General features: G+C 52.0%; 3 protein-coding genes across 3 annotated transcripts; all 3 read left to right on the plus strand.

The window, feature by feature from the left end:
- Positions 1 to 4,195: 4,195 nt before the first annotated feature.
- TRIREDRAFT_5504 (uncharacterized protein) lies at positions 4,196 to 5,857 on the plus strand (the record flags this gene model as incomplete). Its single annotated transcript, XM_006968502.1, has 3 exons — positions 4,196 to 4,201; positions 5,018 to 5,473; positions 5,567 to 5,857. 3 exons carry the CDS (start codon positions 4,196 to 4,198, stop codon positions 5,855 to 5,857), a joined length of 753 nt encoding a protein of 250 aa, XP_006968564.1.
- Positions 5,858 to 8,557: 2,700 nt separating this feature from the next.
- TRIREDRAFT_111144 (uncharacterized protein) lies at positions 8,558 to 9,004 on the plus strand (the record flags this gene model as incomplete). Its single annotated transcript, XM_006968563.1, has 1 exon — positions 8,558 to 9,004. The coding sequence occupies one exon, from the start codon at positions 8,558 to 8,560 to the stop codon at positions 9,002 to 9,004; it is 447 nt and encodes a 148-aa protein (XP_006968625.1).
- Positions 9,005 to 9,707: 703 nt separating this feature from the next.
- Positions 9,708 to 14,706, plus strand: TRIREDRAFT_111145 (uncharacterized protein; the record flags this gene model as incomplete). The annotated part of the gene is made up of 15 exons (XM_006968564.1): positions 9,708 to 9,871; positions 10,198 to 10,225; positions 10,339 to 11,658; positions 11,759 to 11,850; positions 11,906 to 12,099; positions 12,162 to 12,239; positions 12,298 to 12,377; positions 12,441 to 12,493; positions 12,544 to 12,630; positions 12,721 to 13,222; positions 13,281 to 13,361; positions 13,425 to 13,710; positions 13,765 to 13,916; positions 13,982 to 14,361; positions 14,703 to 14,706. 15 exons carry the CDS (start codon positions 9,708 to 9,710, stop codon positions 14,704 to 14,706), a joined length of 3,501 nt encoding a protein of 1,166 aa, XP_006968626.1.
- Positions 14,707 to 15,189: the final 483 nt, after the last annotated feature.

Genomic DNA, 15,189 nt, shown 5'->3' on the forward strand with positions numbered 1-15,189 from the left:
GCAAGGAGAGAGCGAGCAGAATTTTCACTCCAAACAGAGGCCCCGAATCAAACCCCCCCGGCCGGTGGGCGAGCAAGCAACGGCCCAAGGAAGGGCCTAGAGAGACGACGCCGCCAGCGCAATGGGCCGCAGCCGCAGATAGAGGTCGAGGGTCGACAGCCGCGTGTTCAACCGTCTCAGTGGCAGACCCTGGCTCGCGCAGGTCGATGGATACCCTCCTCTACGCCGTCGGCCTCTCAGCTTCCGTCCAGCTTCGAAATTCGCGCCTGTGTCCAATCGCAGCTGCGGCTGCACGATGCAGGAGCTTAGAGCCCTTGGGTCTTGGGTCTCAAAGACCTGCAACTGCTAGAAGGCATGTACTTGTCGTACCGCATGTACAGGTATTTGACTTCCTCGGGGGACGTTCTGGTCCGGGCATGGCAGCTCTGCATTGCAAGCTGCACCAGCCGAACTTTGCGAGTGCATATTCCCCCTCTTACATGCCACCGAGAGAGAGAGCAGCCCAGAGCCGCTGTATCGGCACCTCGCAACAACAGTCGAGAGGCTTCTGCTCCATTGATAGATAGATCCCTGCGGTTGGGGTAAGGTAATCAGAGACTTTCTTTCTCTGTCCGTGCAGATTCTATCCCTGTTGCTGCCATGGGCCATCACCCAGAGATGCGTCCACAGCGTTCTGACACATATGAGATCGATGACACCATAGTGCTCCGCCGATGTTGGTTGTAGCAGGTAGCACCTTGTAAGTATCATGTATGCGAGGCGTCAGCAGCAGTATGCTATGCCCAGAGCGGCTTCTCTCTATGCTCCTCATCAGTTCTGCGTGCAATTTTTTCTCCGTCTTTCCCCATGCCAGCTCTCCTGGCCCGATGTCCCTGTACCGTAGCATTGCTGCTCGTCGTTGTCGTTTCCGACTGTGCCCGGCTCGCCAGTAACAATACCTGGTAGGTGAACCCCCATGGCCGGGCCAATACCCCGGTTCGCTTCCCGCTCTGCTACGTGGCCGGCAACAGACCACGATGGAGATGGAGAGGACTTCATACCAAGCCTCTGGGATTTCGTAAATGTCGTACTTCTCTCACTTGTCGCATGCGCTAGTTTCTGCGTAGTTGATGGAGCAGTGAGGAAACAAAGGAGAGGAGAGACGATTTTTGTTCGTTTTCGGCCATGTACTTGCGCAGTTCTTGGTCGCTCACCGTCGGCAAACCCCATATGGATGCTGGATGATGATGATGATGACCTTGTTGCAAAGTCCGGGAAAAGGACTCCATCTCCAAGAGGCTCAGTGCAGTCGTCGGCCTTCACATGGCAGCCGGAGCGGTCCCTGGTGTAAGCCAACAAGTCCCCGGCCCTGTCTCAGACGCCTGGCCGTAGGAATCAGTACAAGTATGGCGTGGCTTGCGCCGCAACAAACAGCACACGAGACAGCGCCAAATAAGTCACACGTCCACTGCCAGCCTCTGGGCTGAGAAACGGGTGCGCCGCCTCACTGGAAATAGCACCAACCTGACAGCAGCAGATCTTCGTGCTGTGTCTAGGCAGACCTACACCGTAGTGGGAAAGGAGCGCCCGTCTCGCTGTGTCGGTCTCTTGTCAATCTCTCCCGCTTTTCCGCTCTCTCTCTCTTTCTCTCTCTCTCCCTCTCTCCCTCACTCCCTCATCATGACAGAGCCTGTTGTTCCCTTCTCTTCCCCTGGACCACACGGGCCTTGGCGCTGGATCTTGGGTGGCACCAGCGTGAACAAGTCACCGCCGGAGCGCCGCTCTAAACCCAGGCTGGCCGCTGCCGAATGCGCTGGCAGGCTGATTGGACGACAGCCCAAAGGATAAGAGGCTGGCCGTTGACACATCAGCAGAGTGTGGCTGCAGCTAGATGAAAGGAGCGAACAGCAAATCCGCATCGGCACGATCGATGGGGGCGCCCCATGGATGCCCAACTCCAGGCAACATGAAAGACAAAGACCACTCGCTCGCTTGAGCGTGTCTCTCGGAAAATAGCACCTGGGGCGGGGGATTCGATTCGACATGTGCGGCCTTCATCCCGTGCCCGTCTTGGTTTGTTGTCTCCTCCTCATTCATCGCTCAAGTGAACTGATGACACGCACCCAGGCCCGACGATGCAGAATTTTGCACTGTGGTCTAGATGCAATGCATTGCGGCTGCATAATCATAAATTCTTCGACCTGACGAGGCAGCGCCTCATTGGCCTGACTGCTCGGGAAGAAGACGAGGGAAAAGGAACACGAGCATGGGCGTCCATCAGGGTAGCATTCTGTATCGCAAGATAATCACCAATGGTAGAGGGCAATTGGGCTATCCTGATGCCGTGCAGTCGTCAGGAGTCGAATGTCCCTCAGCCTTGCCTATCACAAGCTCGCAACGATGCTGCGATGCGCCGCTTTTCGCATTTACCCTCTGCCGGCCTCATTCGCCCGTCATTCTGTGCACACATAATCATTCGATGGAGCTGCAGAGGGCAGAGGCGAGATGCAGGTATTCCCAATGCTGATTGTCCCGCGTCAATTATCGTACAGTGAGCGAAATGCAACGGCTCGAGAGGACAGGAATACGACGAGCTCCAGCTCCAGGCCGTCGCCACCAGCAGCACATTATCCAGGCGAATATTACCCAGTTGGCTCGATAAGAATAGCGAGCGTTGCATCAATAGCCTGTGGTGCCAGCAATGGCGTGTGTCGACCAGCCATTCGTCCACTCCACGCCACCTGCGAGTCGTGCCGGCAGCACGATGCGATGCGACGAGCTGGCCTTGACCATCCGAGCGGCAGCGGTCCCACGGGCTGAAGGCTAGGAGTGTCAATCACGGGCTGGGCGAGGACTGCAGTGGCCACCGCGTGATGCCGTCGTCAGGGCATATCGAGATCTGAGATTTGGGACTCAATTCCGGGCGGCTGATCCGGCAATGGCCTGCTTGGCCTCATCGTCTTCTCCATCTTCCCATCCTCCCTTCTTCCATCTGACCTTCACACCGCGATTTGCCACCATGGTGCTGAGCAGACGTCGTCTCTCATCAGCCGAGCTCTGAAACCTGATAGAGCGCATGTGGGGGAGAGAGGCTTCAAAGGCCAACCACAAACGCACCCCGCATAATTACATGTTGCACTGCAGGGAGGGGAAAGACAGATGACCTCGGGGGAATGCCGTTTGTCGAGGCGTCTGGAGACGGGGGACAGCGTGCGACTCGGACGACGGCGACATGTGCACTGGTGCAGCAGCGCGTGCAAGTGAATGTACCTACCTACATAACCTGGAAGGCAATGCCTCCTAATGAATGGCCTGCTGTCCGGAGAACAGCAAGTGATACAGCATGCGCACCACATCATTGCGCGTCTGGCGAGAGACGCAGTGAGAGAGCGGTTGAGTGCGACTGTACGAGGCACGGCAGCAGGCGAGAAGTGAGAGAATGAGGCAGATTGGGAGAGAGAGAAGAGGAAACAGAGAGAAGGATTCGAATTGTCTGCAGATGCACGAGACAGAATCAGGAGATGAAGCAATCACTACAAGGTAAGGTAGATAAGTTAGGTAAGGTAGGCAGGTAATACTAGGTAGGTATGCAGTGCAGTGCAGTGCATCGTGCTTGCAGTTTCCGGGTATCAACGACAACTGGAAGCTGCCGCCGTGCCCAATCGTTATCGATAGCGCCGTCAGCCTCGGTTACTCGAGGGTCAATTGAGGCCATCGTCGCGTTCCTTGGTTCCCTCGTCTCCCAAGCCCGAATCCTTCGTACCTGAAGCCGCGATGCTGCCTGTACATGCAGATACACAGCAGCGAGTACTCCGTACACTATCACGAGTCGAGAGAGGTAGGGAGAGCGCACAAGTACTTGACGGGCAAGGAGTGCGAGGTATGCCATGGTAGCATCCACCAGGCCTGTGCTGCTCCCTTGATAATCCCCTAGAGTCCCCATCGCTGACGTCTCCTCCTTTCCATCTCGCCTTCTAGAAGATGGACCCCCCATCCAACGTTGCCTCGATTACGGACTACGGAGGACGGAGCTCGGACCGCTGCTCACATTACGGCTCCGGCAGCCCGGACACGGAACGCTGCTCAACAACCTTGAACATGGTCCAGACACAGACAGACAGACAGACGCTGCCTGCTGACTCGGAGCATGTGAGAGAAGAAGGACGGAGCGCTCCGAGCTAGTAATACTTGTTTCCCCCCCTCGGACCAGCCATCCATGCATGTGGGCGACATGATATGCCGCTATTCGGATAGCCGCATGCCCTGCTGCCTCCTCGCTGCTGCTCTGCCTGTGTGTCTCTGAATTCCCCCGTCCATGCGGTGCTCGTGCTTGTGCCACCACCTCATCCAGCGTCACCGCGTGCTCACTCTGCCAGCTGCATCAGGCTCTATCAACTCCTCTCTCTTCTCTATCTGCGTCTGCCAGAGCAAGCGACCATGCCGGTCAAACACGCGCCGCGTCGCCATTGGCCCGAATCCCGGACAGCCTGCAGCGCTATTCTCAGGAACCGACGCCATGGCGAGATCCGATTCGCCTCTTCTGCCCCGGAACAACATTGCCCCTGTCCCGCCACCACCAGATCCCTACACCGTCTAATCGCCTCTCACGTCCTCCTGCTTCACGACTCCCCCGCTATCGGCCGCGATACTCCACGATGCTCCACGATGCTCCACGATTCGGACGCCCGAGGCCCAAGCCATTCTTTGCCATTCTCGCAGGCCAGACGGGAGTACTAGCAGACGGCTCCCTTGCTTGGACCCCCTCCTCGTGATATCGCTCTTCTCCCGTTCTGCCGCAGGGTCGAGCCATTCCTTGGTCTGACGCATCTCTGCCGCCCAACCAACTTTCTTCCAATAATAACCACGGCTGGAGTCCAGACACGCTGTGCGACTAGTGTCCCCCGTGCAACTGTTACTGGCTTTTAAGCGAACAGATTCCGCTCCGCTCCGTTCTAACCCCCCTTTTTCTCTTTCGAAGGAAATGACGGCCGAAGCCATCTCCGGGGCCGGCTCTGGGCCCGCATCCGGCTCGTCCCAGCCTCTCCGGCTGCTCATCCTCGAGGCCGACACGCCGCAGCCGGACACAGAGGCCAAGTATGGCGGCTACGGAGGCGTCTTCACTGCGCTGTTGACGGCGGCGGCGGAGGCCATGGATCCGCCGCGGAAGCTGTCAGAGGTGGCCACGGTCACGGCGCACAACATTGTCGAGGACATGCATGCGTACCCGCCGCTGGACGAGGTCGACGCCATTCTCATCACCGGGTCGCGTCACACGGCTTATGAGGATGACCCCTGGATTCTCAAGCTGGTGGAGTACACAAGGCAGGCCATTGACTCCGGCCGCATCAGAGTCGTGGGCGTGTGCTTTGGCCACCAAATCGTTGGCAGGGCTATGGGTGCGCGCCTCGGCAGGAGTGATAAGGGCTGGGAGGTTGCTGTCACCGAGGTCGACTTGACCGACAAGGGCAAGGACATTTTCAAGCTCGACAAGATGGTGAGTCTCTCTCGCAGATGTCACTTTTCACTTGTCACTTCTCGCCTTTTTCCTACTAGAATCACTTGCGCTGACGTAAATAATTCTCTGCAGCGCATCCATCAAATGCATCGTGATGTTGTTCTAGAATACCCCAAGGGTTCCATCCCTCTGGGTGGCAATGACATATGCCCAGTCCAAGCCATGTACAGCCCTGGCCGGTACATCACCGTCCAGGGACATCCCGAGTTCACAGAGGAAATCGTCTCCGAGATCCTCACCAACCGACACAAAGCCGGCATCTTTACCGATGACATGTACGACGAGGCCATGAAGCGCGCGCCTAACGAGCATGACGGGGTCAAAATTGCAAAGGCGTTTCTCGACTTCATGAGGCACGGTTAAACGCCTCGACGAAGCCAGGGTAGCTGGAGATGAGATGAGATCCGAGGCACGCTTGTGAGAGAGCTAGTGCAACAGCTTAATGTACATACTCATGGGTGAGGTTACAGTCAGGGCTGGCAAGGTTATGTACAGGTACTTGTTATGCCTGTTCTCGCTTCTAGCAATCATAGACTGATCACATATGACAAAGTGCGGTGAGATCTGGCCTTCAGTGGGTGTTGAGTGCAGTCTCGTTCATACGCCCACGTCCGCACCCGGAATCTTCCATTCTATGGTTGCATTAGAGCAGAGCCGCATCGAGCTGACACATTGAGCTAGCGTAGATGAGGTATGGATATGCTCGGTTGGGAGCTGAGGACCCCTAAATTACAGTGAAGACGATGATGGCATCACAGCCATCGCTAAGAAGTCTTGAAACGTTGATCTTTTCTGAGGACGTTGATCACGGGAGCAGATTCTGTTCATGTCCTTGAACTCATGATTCGAGCTCTGTCTAGGTTTATGACGAGGCCCAGATGCCGATCAAATCCCATCTCACCGCCGCGGCCATTCCGAGACGATCAAATTTGAAATGTAGCCACATCCCATCTTTGGCTGATACCGAAATGAAGCATGAATATTGAAACATATGACATCTACTTTTATCTGATGCTTTGTTTTTCGATGGAAAATAAGCCAAACTGTACTACCACGAGGGCCAAAAATGAGTCAAGCTGCTTACCCCTAGATCTGGGGATGATTCGATGATGGCCTTGTACCGTGTGAGCTTCCTGCTGTCGAGCTGTTTTACCCAACAACGGTCTAATTATATCGGCAACTTCAGAATGGCTAGGCTTCTCGTGCATGATAGACATTGCTATTGAGCCCAAACAATTCAGATAATGAAATGACCGGTCATGGCCAGGTTGAGTGTAGGGTAGGCGCAAAATGTTGGCGGCTTTGCTTGAGATTCTTCTAACTGATGTTCAAACTACCTTACACTATCTGGCATATCATGTTTTGCATGATACGCGTTATCTATTGATACTGATCTTATGGTCCTTCTCTTTATGCGCGGAGAGTTGATTGATTTGTCCCGATAATGGCATGTCCCTATGTTTGCCCTTAGTCCTCATCGTCTGGGATACTCGATCTCCAGCCGCTCCCGATATGCGACGTAAAGTCTGCCTACGTGACACCCTAGGATCCACGGTGCTTAAGAGATGATAGAATTACATGTATTTTGGGTACTTCAACCATTTTCTTGCCTTGTAGCAACTCCTGAGACGTTGCGAACCAGTTGGTATCAGGTCACGCATCGTAGTGTAGGAAGGCCGATCACACTCTTCCCAGATCCGGCATCTGTGCACTACGTTGCCTCAATGTCCGGACAACTTGCAGAGTTGTTGCGAGGGGGATCGATCTCTTACAGCCGCCTTGGCAATGGATTTTACCCTGGCACGAGTACGGCCCTTGGTCAAGCACGCTCACTATCATGACCAAGAGGCTACCTACTTCAGATGGGAGATGAAACAAGACAAGAAGTCGTTGCATAGTGCCTATCTAAGGACTTGCAGGTGGAAATGAAGCTTGTGCAGTTTTTTTAAGCAAAAGAAAGGAAAGAAGACTGGTATTCGGCTGAGAAGTCATCAGACTCACGCAATTCCTATGTAGCAAAGTAGGTAGTGGTCATACTTCTTCCATATGCTCTGCATGATAAAGTATCTCAACAGCGACTTCGACTTATAGAGACTCTGCCTCAGATGTCAGTGAGACGACTACGGTACTATATGAAGCTAGCTTCAAGATGCAAGTGTCTGGAGGAGATATTCCTGGCCAAGTGCCTCACCAGCTCCGGCAGTCCTGTTTTACACGATAATCGAATGCAAGCATTTCTAGTCCTTTACTGCCAAGACATCATACGTTACGCTTGCTGATGTCTACCGTCAGCAAGAGCTTCGCCAGCGAGCATATATACAATCTCCGATGTTACGCACCCACGCGCGTGCACAGGCACAACAATGGCCTGATGTCGTGTACTTGTTGCTCGATATCATGGGGTTCCGATGACATCCCTGCGCTTACCAGGCATCACCCCTGTCTCAGATCAAACTGTTGCCTGGAACCGAAACAAGCCCTACGACGAACCCAAAGGCCAAGAAACTCTTCTGTTGCTCTCATTTGTCAGCTGTTTGAGTTCTCTTCGAGTTCTTCTGGAAGATCTGTTCTCCATCGGACACGTCTGAGATCTTCTCCTTGGCTGTATCATCTCCAACGAGCCATGTCAAAGCGTTTTTTCTTCCGTCTCCGCCAAACAGCCTCAGAAATAAGCTGATGTAGATCAACATGTTCGATGTAAAACTTGAGAGGGTTTAACTTCTTATTTAGGCAATCTTATAAGTCCAGGGTCCTGGGAGTAATCCGCTACTACTCTCAAACTACATCGAGCGCTAAACACCAAAGCAGAAGCTCCAAGATCTCGGCGATGATTTGACCGAGCTATATCTTCTGAAACCGCAAGGAGGATGCCGGCAAGGCCGTTTGGCAGGATTCAAAGGAGAGAGGCTGTTCGACTTCATGAGGCAGGTTAGGAGACGATGCGAACAAAAATTGGTATATAAGGGAGTGACCATGTCTGCTTTCATTCGGTCTCGTTTACAACTTATCTCATAGCAAGACTACAATCAGAAGATCAATAAAACAACTCCATCAACTCTCAGGATGCAGTTCTCTCTCGCCGTCGCCGCCTCCGTGCTGGCCTTGACCACCTCCGCGGCTCCCACCGTCCAGACCCGCGACATCGCCTCTGGCACCGACCAGAACGGCTCCATCTTCATGTTCGGCGACCCAGCCGGCCCCCGCCAGCTGCTCTTCCAATTCGGCGCCTGCGGCCTCAGCACCTACTTTGCCAACCAGGTCGACCCCAGCATGCCCTTGGTCGCCATGCCCGCCGGCGTCTTTGACCAGTTTGGCGCCGCTCAGAACAACGCCCTCTGCGCAAAGGTCATCACCATGACCAACAACGGCGTCACTCGCCAGGCTGTTGTTGCGGACCGCAATCTCAGCGTTGACAACTCCATCGATATGACGCTTGATCTGTGGGAGGCTTTTGGTGGACACGACAACGACGGAACGCTGATCCGTGGCTTCAGCTGGTCTATCAACTAAGAGAGTTGATGTGGTAGCTTGTGGTCTAAAAGCCTGCGTGGCTTGTATACATTTTCATTCAAGTTCTGATGTACATAGTCATCATATAGAATCTCCGCCGGACGGGAACAAATGCCTTGCCTGAGCCTGAGCAGGGACAGGTTCGGATGAAGAGGGGGGGTTAATAATGGCTTGTGTATTATAAGGATTCATAGTATACACTGTTTACAACCAGCTCGTCTCTGGTAGAGAGTGACCTATTGAGAAGTGTATACCTCGGCTGAGATTGAGTGGAGAGACTGGCAACTTGAGCCCGAACGTCGTCGAATGCAGTGAAAGTAATCAGCCTCTTCAGACTACACTGTCTTGTCAAGTCATGAATAAGTTATACATATATTGTATTAGTACTCCATTGATGAGTGCTGATAGCACGTAGAAGGCAATAAAAGGCTCGCGCTGCATGAAATGCTATATGAGCTAGGCTCTTCTGGAATAGACTTGCAATGTATTGCAGGAGTGAACTATTTGCTATAAGAGATCGTGTCCAACGTGATAGCTACCATACAAGTGATGGTAAATTCTCTATCTGCACACCAAATACGCAAGATATCAATGTAGTCTCTAACATACCACGATATATGTAGGTGTATATGTCCTCTTGAAGAGAAAACCTCAGTTATAGATTTATTAAATGCATGTAAACTTTGCAGTGACATGCATAGCAATGTGCACCTTAGAATCCAGTTGCGCTCGTTTCCATGCCCGTGTGAAAGGCGTTGACTTCTGGGACAGGCTGCCAGCTGTTCACGACAGACATCTCAATGAAAGGCTCTCCCGTGAAGAGGGCGGTCAAATACATACAAATACATACGTCTGGAGAGAAGAGAGGTGAGTGCAGCACAGGTTCACCGCCCGATACTGCCAGTCTTTCCTCTTCTTCCACCTTGCTTCCACCTCATCTCTCTTCCCTTTTCTCTTCCTCATCTCTCCTCCTTCCTTCAACTTATATTTCATCTTCTCTTCTCCTCTCTTTTCACCTCTGTTCTTCTCACACCTTCCTTCACGTCACACCGTCTGCACTCAACCACTCTCTGGATCTCACATGGCCTGCGCGAGGTTGGCGCTCTTGTGATATTTAATTGTTGATGCAGCATTTCTTTTCCCTTTTCGTTTACTCTAACGTTTTGTCACTTCTTCTGCTCTATCCAGGATAGTAGAGAAGCACACATACCTATTTACAAGGTGAGTTCTTCTCCACACATGACTCTGGGCTGCCTCCTAGGACTTGTGTGTCATGCTAGGACGCTCCGGCGCTTGAACAAATACAGGCTCTTACTGATCCTTTTACTTTCTAGCTCTTGACCCTTCACACGCCTGCGTCAACTTTGCCAGCTTCCCTAACGTCGACAGCCTGGAGATCCCGCTTGAAAAGACACTTCAATCGAACTGCGACTCGGGAGACTTTGCTCAGCCAAACGCATATGACAAAGATCAAAAAGCAGAAGAAACACGAGGCGATGAATGCTACAAGCCCTCACGAAAACCTCTTCTCACGATTCATGAATCAGGTCACGGGCAGCAGTTCACGGGAAATGGAAACCGCCAGAAATACTGCGAGTACACATGAGCACAAAGAAACAGCGGCGCCTGAGGATAATGGGGACTTAAAGATCACCGCTGAAGCAAAGGTCCGCCATGGAACCTCGACCATTATCAGCCCAGATGGACTCACTGTGGTCAAGTATTCGTCACTTGAGAAAGTAGAGGACACCGCACCAGAGCAGGAACAAGACGATCAAGGTGGTCGCGCCCCAAACACAGGCAATGCTGATCCAGATGAGGGCATCTATACCAAAACGCAGCTAGTCGACGGCGATATGGCGCCCGTCTGCTCGCCAGTTCAGGCTCCAAACAAATCAGATAACACGGTGCAGAGCAATGAGAATACAAGAACTCTGGGAGCGTCATTGGACCAGGAAGGACAAAATGCCACCAATGATGACAAGAACACCGATGACATGGCTTCCAGGAAAGCAATTGGAGTGGCGAAATACGATGAAATGCAAGAGGTGAAACCTCCAGTCTCTTCGCTTGATGTTGAGTCTGCGGAGAAAATCGACAAACAGGGCCGAAAGGAGCATTCTTCGGAGAAGAAGCGCAAAGAGAAGCGACCACACAAACGCTCCAAGTCTGGAGACCACTATGCAGAGTCATCCAAGCGAGCCAAGACAATGGAAGCGTCCGTCCTGAATGGCGAAGTCGAGAATACCAAGGTCAGTGGTCCTGGTAACCATGCAGAAGCCAAAGGCGTCGAGCAAGCGAGGGCGAGAATTCCTACAAACTGCAGCATTCGCCACGAGTATGACCAAGAACAGGAGCTAAAAGACGGGAAAAAGCTGGCCAAGTCAAGAAGATATACGAAGTTTATGCGCACAACACTCGAGGACCATCAGCTCACCGCCTTGTCGTGGATGGTGAAAAGAGAGAAAGAATTTCCGAGGCCAGCAGCCGGCGGTATTATCGGCGATGAGATGGGACTCGGAAAGACTGTTACGAGCTTGGCATGCATTGTCACCAATAGACTCAACAAGTCAGAGCGAACGAATCGCGCAGAGGCAACGCTCGTGTTAGTTCCCAACAGAAAGAATGCCCTACAGTGGAGGGATGAGGCGAGAGTGAGTGTCGGAGTCTGCGTCTATCCCTTGACTTTACTATGCTTCCCCCAATCTTGCTTCTCAAAGAGATAGTGAAAACCTGGCTGACACTACGTTATAGAAACATTTGACCGAGGAAGCGAGCCAGAATGTAATCGTCTACTCCCCTGCCAGTGACCTTGGACCAAAGCATTATGCGAAGCAGCGGATCGTGTGAGTGAAGTACTTCAAGCAGTCTGAGGCTGGAAACTTCTGACAATTTCAACAGCATTGCAACATATACCCAAGTGCGGAACCAATACCCCAGCCAAGCGTTCATGGATGCCCTGGATCGCCAATACGCGGATGAGCCTCGAGCGCATCGGCGCGAGTTCCGCAAAGAAGCCAAGGAGCTCTTTCTTGTGGATTGGTTCAGGGTGATTCTGGACGAGTCTCACGAAATGACCAAATGGAATGGACGCAGTAAGTGTACACTTGATCCTAGTAATATTGCAAACCATGTGTCTCTTAACTGATCCAAGCAGCTTTCAGAGCATGTTGCGCGATCGAGGCGCAACATCGTTGGGCCTTGAGTGGCACTCCTATCCTGAACAAGCCAATGGGTGAGGCCAAGAATTCCAAGGGGGACTGGAGGACATGGGCTAATGAAAGTTTTGGCAGAGTTTTATTCGTATGCGACTTTCATCTGTTGCAACTTCATCGGCAACCGGCGCGTCTTCAAAAACGACTACATAACTGAGGTAAGTGGATATTCGGAGTTGAGCTCCCAAGCAGGAATTAAGGAGCTTACCTTGCTGCTGTAGGACGCGACAAACAATTACTTCGATACTATAGCCAGTTATCTCATGTATCGGCGGTAAGTCTCTCTCATAGACCGGTAAAGCGGACTCTGCTGACGAGAAGCAGGACCGCAGGCAAGAATCTCAACATTCCACCGACGACTCATCAAGAGTTATATGTCGAGGTTTCGGCGGAAGAGGAGGTCCTATGCAAGTACGTATACGCATCTTGATGTCTGAGCTGCACGCCTTGTCTGCAAGAGGAGACTAACAATAGCAGCGCTATCAATGCCTTCTACGAAAGGCGCCAGAAGGAGCATGAAGAAGGCAAAGAGAACAAGGGAATGCCTCTCTTCGAAGACGAATACGGCGTGGATGAAGTTGAGGACCTCATGCCTGAGCAAGGCAAAACAGGCGAGAGAAGCAAAGAGTCTCCGGTGAGGTCAATCCAATCATCGAGACAACTGCGTCTCAGGCAAGCTTTATCTCATCCATATTGCTTGGAGAACTTCTTGATGAGTCAAGACTACCTCGATCAGAGCGAATTTGGATCCCTATTTGAGAATCTCAGGTCAGTCGCTGAGGAAAAGACGGTCATCGAGCAACTCGAAGCAGATCCAGATTGGCAGCAGCATCTTGGCAAGTACCAAAGCGGCCTCGACATCCTCAAGAAACGCGAAGAGGTGTCTCTAGGGGGTATTTTCGATATGAACAGCATCATGAGTCTCTTGTTGGTTCAGCGTGTTGTAAAAATGTCCGAATGTGGAGGATCTGAAGGTCACTCTCAAGACCTATGCCGATACAAAGTAAGTTATCCGAGCGAACTCGTTGCGTGACTGTAATGGCTAACTCAGCCTCAAACAGTGTGGTCATATATACTGCAGTACATGCTTGACCCGACTGATGGTGCAGAGGAGCAATTTGCCAACAGAGCAGCAGAACGGGGTGAGTCTTTACCTGCACTGCATGAAGCTCATGTACTAATGAAGCAATGTATGATCATCCAAGGTTATGAAATGCTCTGTTGATGACTGCGGCCAGGACCTCCTGTTGGGTCAGCGAGTAATGACTCTGGAGATGGTGGCCGCCAAGGCACGGGCGGACAAGAACTACGTGGAGATTGGAAAAGATGCGATTGGAACCACTGTCCAGCCTAAGAATGACTCGTCGGTGTTCTTCGTTGCGAGTTCATTCTATCGCGAGGACGCCATTCCCCCGCCGAGCTCGAGGCTGACGGCGACGCTGGCCGTGGCCATGACTTGGCTGACCGAGGCGCCTCAGGACAAGATCATCAGTAAGAAGACTCCAACAAATGAGTACACTGATTGCTGACGATATTCCATCTCAGTCTTTACACAGTTCATTCCGACACTGAAGATGCTAGGCTACCTCTTTCAGATCCTGGGGGTCAAATTCGTCTACTATTCGGGAGCGTTGCCCAAGCAGAAGCAGGATCACGCAATGAATGCTTTTCAGAATGATCCAAAGACGATGGTCATGGTACGTATCCGCGTCATCCTCAGATCCTGCCTTCAATGAACAGCTCTCCTGATCCTTCTCAATAGATCTCAACCATGAAGAGTGGTGGCCAGTCACACAACCTGACCGTGGCCAACCGCGTCATCATCGTGGACCTCTGGTGGAACAAAATGGCCGAGAAGCAAGCCATAAGCCGCGTCGCTCGAATGGGCCAGACGAAGGAGACGTTTTCGGTACGCATCGTGACGAAGCACAGCATGGACGACCATGTCATTGAGGTGCAGAAGGCGAAGGAAGAAACTGTCGCGCGAATGCTTCAGGACGATGGTCATGAGCGGACGGAAGTCAACGACGAGGCCCTTGAGAAGATGTTTGAGCCCAAGTCGGTCGAGAAGGAGAAATCGAAGAAGCGGAGAGGGGTCAAGGCGTCAGTGACAGATATGATTTTCAAGGAGGAGTCGCCCGAGTAAGTGCGTGGGTGCGGGTATGGCGGCTTTGGGAGCGGAAGGAAAATGTTGGAGTTGATTACAGCGCCAAGCAATCATTTTGCTTTTTATTCGGGTTGATATCTGGAGCATATGGAGGCCTTGGTCAACATCGGGAGTGGACGCGATTTCGGAAAAAGATTTGGTGGACAAGATGGGTTGACGCGGTTCATCACGGATTTCGAATGGAGTTGGCATGATGAGGCATCCATCGAAGGGCGCTTGGCTTTTCATTTCTCTTTCTAGGAATTTGCTTCAACATGCGTCGGACACGAGGCGGCATCTCCTGAAAAATACCTAAAGTAAGCTATTACGTACGTAGGTAGGTAGTCATTGAAATTGAAGAGTTCGTTTACAGACGACACTATCTGGTGTCGACTTGTATGACCCATCACCAACTGCACCTGAAAGTCAGACATGGCCTCACAAATCTCGGATAGTATCAATAACTTAATTGACTCTTCTCTATCTGAAAACCCGAGTGCAACAAAACCAAGGAGGCAGATAGAATGAAAGTCACTTTGCAAAGTTGATGCATATCCGCAGCGACTCGCATCAGTCACCCAGTTATGAGGATGTATGTGCTGTCCATTCAAATGATGAAGCACGGCACAAGTTCCGTAACGATTCACTTTGTGAAGTTTTGAAAGTCAGAATTATGTGAGAGACATGCGGCGTGAATATGAATTTCGCCTGGAATATAATTACTGGCTTGATCGGAATGCCTACCAGCTGCCCAAGGGCTTTGCCTATTAGACTCACCTTTACCTCACTCTATTCATGACTTTCTTCTCACTTTCTCTGGATTT

Source organism: Trichoderma reesei (genome assembly GCF_000167675.1).
Source record: "Trichoderma reesei QM6a unplaced genomic scaffold TRIREscaffold_24, whole genome shotgun sequence".
Lineage (NCBI taxonomy): Eukaryota > Fungi > Ascomycota > Sordariomycetes > Hypocreales > Hypocreaceae > Trichoderma > Trichoderma reesei.